This window comes from Musca vetustissima, unplaced genomic scaffold (assembly GCF_032173495.1).
Source record: "Musca vetustissima isolate MV318-11 ecotype Yass unplaced genomic scaffold, APGP_CSIRO_Mvet_v1 utg24280, whole genome shotgun sequence".
In the NCBI taxonomy this organism is placed as follows: Eukaryota; Metazoa; Arthropoda; class Insecta; order Diptera; family Muscidae; genus Musca; species Musca vetustissima.
Window position 1 is genome coordinate 20316 of NW_026874229.1, and position 11194 is coordinate 31509.

The 11194-nt window shown below is 33.6% G+C and overlaps 1 protein-coding gene across 1 annotated transcript; it reads left to right on the forward strand.

The window, feature by feature from the left end:
- Positions 1-210: 210 nt before the first annotated feature.
- Positions 211-8989, forward strand: LOC133331802 (fatty acyl-CoA reductase wat). The gene is made up of 11 exons (XM_061540180.1): positions 211-235; positions 328-878; positions 3003-3131; positions 4584-4703; positions 4781-4879; positions 4992-5148; positions 6527-6716; positions 6776-6919; positions 7920-8039; positions 8194-8451; positions 8878-8989. The coding sequence occupies exons 1-11, from the start codon at positions 211-213 to the stop codon at positions 8987-8989; spliced, it is 1905 nt and encodes a 634-aa protein (XP_061396164.1).
- Positions 8990-11194: the final 2205 nt, after the last annotated feature.

The following is an 11194-nucleotide window of genomic DNA, read 5'->3' on the forward strand; positions in this document are numbered from 1 at the left end:
GAATTTTGTCATTCACCCTTGAAATATTCCATAGCACGCACATGCAATTCCACCCACGGTGTTCCGTTTGCCTTCACCTACATATACTTATAGATAATTTGGAATTTTTCAGTCAGTTTATTAACAAACGTTTAGAACAACGGTCAACATCTAATAATTTCAAAATCGATATTAAATAAAAAAAAATAATTATAAAAACAAAAAGGTAACATGGACAGAGAAAACCAAAATAAAGGTAATATTTTTTCTCTCAACTCTTAAAATTTCAAATTAAAAACAGTTTTGAAAATAAAATCCACACCTTTTCCATTCGCCCCCTACACTTAGATACAAGAAAAACCAGCATCGGTTCCTGCATGGAATGTAAATCAATTTCATCACCTTCAACACCATCAGCGACAACACCAACACAAACGCCTGACCACAAGAGTCCACTGAATATGGCCAGTAACTCGACTATACCATTTTCAAGGATGGCATATACCACAGCAGCAATGGTGGAAGAGGCTATGGATTCGTTACATGTGAATAGTCAGGACCGCCATAAAAATGCTACTAGTACGACTGCAGCTGACAACATATCCGCTGAATTCCAGATCAACACTGAATGTGACAAGGACAATGTTACCAGTAGCAGTGGTAGCAGCAGCATCACTGGCAGCAAACATTTGCCAAACACGTGTGGTAACAGCGAAACACCAATCAAGGATTTTTACCGTAACGCCACCATACTCATCACGGGCGGTACCGGTTTCGTTGGCAAGGTGTTAATACAAAAACTATTACGAACCTTTGAAGTGCGTAGAATTTACATGTTAATACGTTGCAAGTATAATATGACGGTGGAACAGCGTTTGCAGGAATACTTCAATGAAACGGTAAGTTAGGTGTAATCGTCACAGTGATTTCGTTGAGAAAAACAACGTTTTGTATAACAAAAATTTCTTCAGGAAAAATAACTTTGTTAAAAGGAAACATGTCCCTTATTGATTATACCCTTTTAAACATTTTGTTGAATGGCCTACAATTTGAGCTGAGTAATGCCACGTGGAAAATTTCTCACAACAATTTGTGTTCTATTTTTGGTATTAGTATTTGGTGCTGCTATTAAAGTGACATGTCATTTTAGGATTTATTTATAATTAATGTCATTCGCCACGACAAACATCACACAGGAAGCAAAGAAAATTATTCAACGTATTTTATATAAAGGGTCTTATTAAGAAATAAAATTGAAAATGTTGTGATGTGTGGCCGGACTCAACTTTTTATACACTACATCCTATGGTGGCATTCAAAATACCTAAAATCGGTGTGGACACTTATATATGACCATATAGAACCTAGATAAAAATCTTCTACAAAAAATATTTCTCAACCCTGTATTTACCTTGAATGGCAAATATCCAATACGGGGCGGTACCATTTTTGTGGGATATACAAAAACGTGGACCATGGCATAATTATGGAAGATTGTCTCATTTGAGAAATTAATAATGGCAAACTTTTTCTTTATGCAACTCATATATAAATTTCAAATAAAATAAAAAACCAGTGAGCGGAGCAGTATAGTCGGACGGGGCCGACCATACGATACCCTTCACAACTACCACGGAATTCAAATTTTCTGCGGATGTTTATTCCGAGCCTGGGCAATATTTAGTGATATATGCATCTGCCCGATTAGAGATAAACAGCACCTCTTCCTCAGACTGACATATTTTCCGAATATTACGAGTATTCAGTACAGCTATTGTCCAGCTTTTCTTTCACCGTGGGTTGTATTGTGATGTTCGGCTTTCATTTGTAGTCTATAGATCGACTCGACACAAAAAATTAAGTTTTTGGTCCACTTCACTCCAAAATTATTATCTGATATTCACCGAAAATTATAGGCGTTGTCCTTGACCATAACTGGAACCTCATGGAACATAATTGGTATTAATTTAAAGGTCAACCACTCCTCTATGATATAATATCATCTTCTCGGGTCTATGTCCTTCAGGGCTAAATATACACGCTATAGAATTCAAATTTTGTGATTTTTCACACAAAAGTCAGGGTTCATTTCACCCGCTAAATATTGACCGATCTTTATCAAAACAGGCATGCTTATTCTTTGGCCCGATCCCCTTCTCCATGCAAAATTTTACGATGTTCGGGCCATTATTGCGCCCTCTGGAGCGACCAGAAAAACCGACAAAAATTTAGTATTTGGTCCATTTCATCCCCTAAATATTAACCGATCTTTCCCAAAAACAATAGGGGTCTTCATTGGCCAGAGCCCATCCTACATGCAAAATTTCGTGAAGANTGGNCCTTAACTGTGGCCTGTATCGTGTTTACAAATTATAATGGGCGGACGGACGGACACACATGTCTAGATCGACTCAGCTAGTCGAGATATGACGATTGGTACACTTAAAGGTGGGTCTAGGACCAATATTTCGCGGCGTTACAAACTTTTGGGGCTGCACAAAGCTATAATACCCTGACAAAATAGTTGTGTAGGGTATAATAAATTGCATGAAATTGTGTGTATGTCAATTGAAATATTTTCAATATATTCTTATCAATAATATGTACTAAGGGTTTCCAGCGATAAATCGACAAATTTAATTAATACTACACCCTATAGGGTACAATTAATCTGTTTCTCAATTATATCACCGTATTTAACGGCCTCGTTTTGGTCTTGTACGGCATTGATTGTCTATGTAGACAATATTAGACCTAATATGAGCAGACACCTTTGGTCTAATGCACTTAAAGGTAGTTTGAACTTCTACAAAATATACGGAAAACCCCTCTGCTATAAAAAGGAATTTCGGTTTTTTTTATATGAACATTCTATGGCATTTATAGTTTGGCATGACTAATTTCAAATATTCCGCAGCACTCGAAATCACTGTGCCCTCAACAAGAAGATGTTCATCAGAAGTTTGCTATTTACAACCAACACCATCACACCTGAATGATGTTTACCTTTGACTCTTTTACAGATATTTGATACGATACGTGAACAGAATCCTCAACTTTTCGATAAAGTGCATCCCATACGAGCAAATTTCAATGCAATCGATCTGGATATTACACCCACAGATCGTGAGCTGTTGAGCAATGAGGTTGCGGTAAGTAAACTATTTTCCATTGCAAAACATTTTCCAATTTCCCCTACAACGCAATATGCCAGCTTACAACGTCTGGTTACACCTGCAGTTGTAGTGGTTGTCATCGTTGTTTTGTTTTTTTCTTTATTTCGATGCAATATTCGAAATTAAGCCACAAGAAGTTTATACACACAATACATCGAACAGCAAGCAATAAACCAAGCAATAAACCATTAGAATGCTATTTATGTTCATTGCTCATGCAACTATAAATGCAGACAAACGTGTAAGTTGGAATTTTTAAAAAGTCCAAAAGTTTAGGTTACCTTTAAAATTTGACAAATTTAATTTCATTTTATTTCCGCATAAAAATATTTCCCCTTAAAACTGATTTATTCAATATTTTCTTTGTAAAACTATGAAGTTTACAACGGTCTAAAACTTGTTGCAGTAAAATAGTTGGAAGTTTCCACCGACAGTTTGACATGTTTGTACTTCTGATTGAAATGCTGAATGCCAGCATGTTGATGGATAACAAAAACAAACATTTATTCATTTGTTGAATTTGTATGTTTGATGGAAGCCAACATACTGTAAAATGCAACTAACAGAGACATACACACACAGTTACACATATATTGATAATAACTATTATAGAGGAAGAAGTATATGTGGATACGTTTAAAATTGTAAATATATTATTGAGTACTCTACCCAGGCCTAGGCGACTATACTATTTGTCAATTATCCCAAAAGAATACACTTCACGGATACACTCGTGAACATGTATATGCTAAGAATTATGAATACATATTCATCACATAGCCCCCGTATACACATTTTATTGCAATACCTTAATTAGTTCTAATGTTACGGCACAAAGACCATATCATTAAACTTTTCATTTTCACAATTTCAATCTAGCGCATCAATAGATGACGCTGCAGTCGCCAAATTCTTAGGTCTTTCGGGAAATTTGTCTTCCACCAATCTGAAGAGTGAATATAATGGTCTAAATCTGAATTCCGGGAAAACGTGACCTTATAGTTTTTTTTTCTGAACATTACTTCACAGTCAATAAAAATTCTTCCAACTCTGAGATTTACAATATTTTAGTACATTAAATAGTCGACATGTGTCTATAAAAAGATTTAGCATTGAATACAGTGATTTGAAAAAGCAACAGCAAACTGTGTAAATATTTAAATTGATGAATACAAACGCGAATGTTGACAAGTTTTCCGATATGTTCGTAATTGAAATACAAGCATTCTTCTGGCAGAACTGCAGTGAACAAATAAATGAATGAATTTCAGAGACATTCAGTCAATAAAATGCATGCAGAGTAGGACTGTTGTGTGTGTATGTGTGAATAGTTGTTATACAACCAAATACATTTATGTTAGTTTTCGTTGTGTTTTTCTACAAATAGTTGATTGAAAATATACATTTATTTTTTGTTTGATTTCACAGATTGTTTTCAATGTTGTCGCCTCGGTGAAGTTCAATGAAAAACTAAGCGACGCCATCGGCATCAATGTCCTGGGAACAAATAAGATATTAGATTTGGCTATGGAAATGAAACATTTAAAGGTAAATAGTTTTTTTCATTGAGTTTTTTTCATTGAAAAAAAAAATAAGCCCAACCAATTTATTTCATGTCCAACTAGTCATTTGTTCACATTTCAACGCTGTATTGCAACTGCAACAGGAAACACATCAAAGAGAAAGTGTACGAAACGGAAATTGGCTATGAAAAAATTATGCAGGTAATGTTGGCTAAATGCAAAAAAGCGGTGAGCGAAGGATGACCCCACTAATTTTTTAAGTTAAAAGCACATGGTAAAGGCGTTGAAATTCAATTTATCCACTTTGTTTTAGATTTCTCGCATATTTGATGACGAGACACTGGAAAAGTTTCGTCCTTGTCTAATTGGAGAAATGCCAAATACCTACACCATGACCAAGAAATGTGCAGAGAATTTGGTTAACCACAAAGCGTTTCATTTGCCAGCCGGAATATTTCGACCACCAATTGGTAAGCTTATGTTAAAGGAATAACAACTAGGACAGTTTAATACTCTTAGGAAGCAGATATATGTGTCGGTACGTTGGCAAAGGTGTCCTTGTCTGCCAGTACTTGAATTTGTGTTTTTTTTATCCGGAATGAAGGAACAACTTTAGTTAGTATATCCCAAAGGCACTCATACACAGATACGCAGAAACACACACACACTCTCTCTCAACTTAATAGAAGTTTCGAATAGTCAGTTAATGGTTTTAGTTGTGATAACAGAAAAAGCTGAAAAAAACGAAGTCGAGAAAAAATGTTTAAAAGCATCTCGAGTTGATAAAAAATTACCATTTTGCACATTTTTGTAACAGTTGATGTTGCCGTTGTTGTTGTAGTTGCTGCTGTTTGTTTGTCAAATACAAAAGTGCAAAGCAGAGAACCATATAACAAGTGCATTAGTTAGTAAACTGGTGTCCCAGTGGCTGATAGCAACATTTGGACAAAACTTTTTTTTAAACTAACATTCAAAGAAATTTCGGATGTGAAAAATTGAATACTGTAAAATATATAATATATATACCTTTGTATACAAGAAAAAATGGATGATAATAACTAACTGGTATTAAAAAATGTTGACGCAGTCCTGCACATATTAAAATTTATAACAATGTTTAATGTCTGACGTAATGGGAGAAAGCCAAGAATCATACTAAAATGAACAAAACATCTATAAAAGACGGTTATTTCAGCCGGGTGAAATGTTACGCCATTAGGCAAAATCGATCGGTACTTTTCTATATAGGTTATACCATGGTTAATTGCTGCCAGGAAACCAAACGAAATTTGAAACTGTCAAAAACATCCAACTCGGTTAAAAATTTATTCACTCTACTTTATTAAGGTACACATTATATACAAATAATTTTTGCGGTGTATGCAATGTTTTTGCTCCAACAAATGTCTTTATATCTAAAAATGTAAGTTAGTGCAGCAATAGCTAAAAAAAAACTAGTGAACTTTGCTATTTAGCATCAGTGTAACATACAGAGGGAGAATCACTGCAAAAGATGTAAATAGATAAACCAAGAAAAAGTTTTTGTTTGTGCCATTTGAATGGAAAGAGAAAAATAATATCTTCATGTTTAAAAGAAAAAAGGAACTATTGAGGAGAATATTGTAGCTGCAGGGTATAAATTTAACAATGACCTCCCCAATTTATTCAAATTATAGCCAATGTATAATAATTGTAACTCCATTACTGATACATGCATTGCTACATCATAACATAGGCCATCCTAGGATTATTAATATAAACTATTCTATCGTATGTGTAAAAGATAAAAACACATTTTTAACATTGTCTGTGGTTATGTTTATCTAATCGCTCTCTTCACCTTCTTAGTCATGTCAACATACCAGGATCCAATACCGGGATGGACTGACAATTTATATGGCCCCTCAGGATTATGTACATGGTCTGCCAGAGGTATGGTGCGTTGCATTTATGGAAATTCGAAGTGTAAAGCGAATATGGTACCGGCAGATTATTGTGTCAATGCAATGATATCATGCGCCTGGGATGTGGCAAGGAGGTACGATACGTGTAAATTAAACTGTGCAATAATAATGAAAATCTACCGTTTATTTATAGATATGAATTATCGAAAACCGAAAAAGATCAGAGACGAGAGTTGCCTGTATACAATTATATATTTGAACGCAATAATTTAACATGGGGCCAATATATGCATTTATCGCGAAAAGGATTTCATGAACCTTTCGACAAGGTATTGTGGTAAGTAGTCGAAAAAAAATTATAATTATTATCATTTACATATATATTTTGCATTGACCTAATATGATATTTGGGGTTCTTGATTATGATCGAAAGTGGCATTTTGGTGTATTGAAATTTGATGTTAATAATAAATAGACATATAACTGGAATTCTTGAAACCAGTTAATAGATCGCATCGAATAAAGTCTACTTAAGTGACAAATGTAATAATGTGATTTTCATCCGTATATTTCATAATCATACGGATGAGCTACATTACAAAAATTTATTGCATGACCCTATAAAAACCCGGATGTTAAAATATTGCTAATGTTAAAAATAACAATCAATTTTTATGTTAAATCACCTCTAAACGATGGCAGTAACAACAAACAGCAACAAAATATTTGGCAAACATTTTTCTCTTTAACCAATAACTTTATCTGCAATGTTATAATCTATTGAATCGAAAACCGATACAACATCATTTAGATATTCCACAAACACACACTGACACCAATAAAAGCCAAAATCAAGCCATAACAAATAATGGTAAGCGATAACATCATACTCGAACACTAACTTACACGTAAATAAATGCTTCATGCAAATTGTGTGTGTGGTCCAAAATCTGCTTATAAACAAAACCGTAGCCAAAATATATTTTAATATCTATTCGAGGTGAGTTTATTGTTGTAGTGTAGTGTGTGTACTCTACAGCATGCCATGGCTTACGTGTAGGAGTTTTGAAAATTTTTGGGTAACATTCATTGAAAATTGTTCGGCAAAATTAGCTTTAAATAGTTTGAAATTTGAACATAATTTCGTATATATAAAATGTATGTCGGGTGTTTTATTTATAAAATACCTAAATATAATGAATGTTTTCCCATTTTTTATGGTACTCTATTGTCGTCTATACTGATCATAAAATATTTCTTTTTTCATTTCAAATTTTGGAAACTTCATTGTTTCGCCATCTATCGATGCTGACGATGGTATTTTTATCGGTGACCAGGTGTTTCTCATACATTATAATACCATGGAAGCCATTACACTATGCAGCCTCCATTGTACTGCATCATATGCCGGCCTACATATTGGATTTAATTGCTCTAGTTACGGGTCAAAAACGCATGTAAGTATGCACCAACAAATAGTCAGGCAGCCAACTAGCCAGCCATTCAAATTCACATCGATTGTTGTTTCGACAGTATCTTTTTACGATGTCACATAACGAACGATTATTCCGACTGCCTCTGCTAACCTATTTTTATGTTTTGTTTTCTCAGCTACATAAAGGCCTATGCAAAGATTACCAAAATTATTTATATGATGTCCTGGTTTGGCCTCAAGCACTGGTCATTTGCCAATCGTAATGTCACCGAATTGGATGAACTATTGACGGGCAAAGAGAAACAATATTTGCAATTCAATATCAACACCATCAATTGGACAGATTATTTTCGCTCGTATTTAAGTGGCATACGTAAATATGTCTTCAAGGATAAAGAGACAAATTTGGGGAAGAGGAAAACTTTTTATCGAAGGTAAACAGAAACAAAATTTGTTATGCTTAAGTAGTTTTTAATTACATTTTAATTGCTTTGTTATGGATATAATTATTTTTTTTTCGTTGAGTTTTCAACAGACACATATAGGTGCATTTAATATGTGGTGATTTGTATGTCAAGGACATGATTGAAAAAATAAATATGATATTAATTAAAACAGGACAGAGGAGTAAAAATTTGAATTTATACAGATAAACAATGTAAAAGGCCATTATTAAAAAATATATATTTGTGGACAATATTTGAAGTATTTCGATATTTTCGAATTTAATATATTAAGTGTAACAAAAGCACAAATACGGCTAAACGACATGATTAAAACCGTTTAATATTATTATAAAATAATTTATTTTTGACAAATGCTCACGTAACTAATATCTTTAATTTTCCATCTCTTTTCAGAATATTGTTCTTGCACAATTTATTAAAGACCTCATTTGGCATTACACTCATTATGTATCTGGTTAAGATATATTTCAAAATATTCAAAGCGATACCAAAAATTAAATTTTAATGCTGACTCTACTACTACATCATTTGTCTATACTAACTTAATCCCACCATAACCGATAATATATTTCGATATAAAACAGCTCTCAAACAAAACTACTTGCCCTTGTAATAAATATATGAGGCAACCGCAAAGGAAAAACTACCTTATGGCTCTAACTGACTGAAAACATTTTTCTTCTAGTGGTGATAATTATGACTACAATATAATGACCACCATTATTGATAGTCGTGGCGTTGCTGTCCTTGCCCTTTTGGAATTTTCCTGTATCTTCAACTATAAATTATTTGAAGTTAGTGTGCTGTAATTATGGAGGAAAACAAAAATAAATGTATTTTTAATCTTTGGAAAAGTGTTCTTCTTGCGTATTCTTTATATTAAGATGTATATCAATGATAAGTATGTATGTCCGTTCCATTTGACTATAATTAATGGACTATTCTAGGTAGAAATGGAAAAAAATACAAGAAAACTTACCGTGAAAATAGTTCCAATAACTTACATGGTATATTAAAAATGATATACTGTGGCTCTTTGTTGCAAGTCTAGTCGCTCATTGTCGTCTTGGGTAAAAAGGTGATAGAGGAAAAATGAGTTAATAATAAAGGATTCAATTGGGTGTGCTTCACATTGAGCCATATTTCAAAGGCATTAACAAATTATATATGGGAAATTACAAAAATCTTTTAAATTCCTTGAAGCTGAGGTTTGCAAGGTTATAACTCGCGAAATATGAACATATTGCATATAATTTAAATTCAATTCTATAAAATGAAGTGTTCTTGTCAAAATCTTGAAATTTTGGTAATAAATAATAAGTTGCGTGGAAGCTGTGATGGTGGTAATGTATAAAAATGGGTAAAAATGTGTTGAAGCCAACGAGTTTTTTTGTGTTCGTTCCCGATTTGTGGCTAAACTACACAACGCACGCACATGTGATCAGTGACTAAGTTGCAGAATACCCCATGGACAATATGGTTCTAATGTATGATTTTTCGATATAATCACTGCATCCACCCAAAATGGATGCTGACATTTTGAAGCCGGATTTTCGGTGTTTTTTGAATTTTTCTTATAATTAGGATGCGCATCCAGATAATAGAATAAACTAATTACAGGATCGTAGAACTCGTGATTCTGCTTCGTTTAGTGTATATCTCATGAATGTGCCCACTGTAGCTTCTTTGCAATTGGGTTCCAAAGACGAAAATTTGGTGCGTAAATTTTTATAAAAAACATATTTTTTGAGTCTTAAATTAAGAAAGTCCATTCAAATTCCGTGGAACCCCGCGTGATTTTAGTTTTTTTACGTGCCGTAATGAGCCCATCCATGTTGAATTCCGTCCAATAAAACGGCGGATATAGGTACCTTGAATGTGGGAAAAACTGCAAAAACTTATTTTGACAAATTCGCCGAAATAATCGCGGTTTTCTTCGAATTAATTTTACATGCATTTATGATTGTATTGTCAAATTCGCGAATCTGTGTGGAAATAGGTCAAAAATACATCGATACGCGAATAATATGCATATTTTATCCAAAATTGATTGTGGAGGCACATCCGCGGTTCTTAACCGATCCTTTTAAAATAGGTGTCCTTTTGCGTATTTTCATAGGAGATTACTAAAATCGGATGCGCATAAAAATCGTATGCACGTTGCGTGATTTTTAGCCATTTTTAGGGTTTTTGCATAGTAAAGTGCATCGAGTGGCACACTTTGACCGCTAAATTAAACATCGAAAAATTAATAATTATTGAAAGACGTTGATTCGGTTTATACGAAAATCGCATGCGCATCAACTGATTTCAACTAATTCGCGAATTGCAAGCTTTTCAATATTGATCATTTTTATGTATTGTAAGTGCAATATATTTAGCCATTAATGACGTCGAAACTCTTATCAGATGAATCTGCCGATATTTAACAATCATCTAAACGAATTTGCAAAAGAAAGCGTCGTATATTTTACAAGATTAAGGCAAAACCGTATCCTCTTAGACATACCAAAAAATCGAAAATTCCAAAAAAACATTTGTTTTAATTCAAAAATTAATTTATTTTATTTTCCGATATATGCATGTTTCTATTTGTTTTTCGCGACTATTAAACCGTATTTCAGTGTGATTTGACTAGTATGCAAAGAAAACAATGGTGTTTAAGCATTTGTGAAGAAATTCGCGAAATACATCGAATAGGAATCCATTT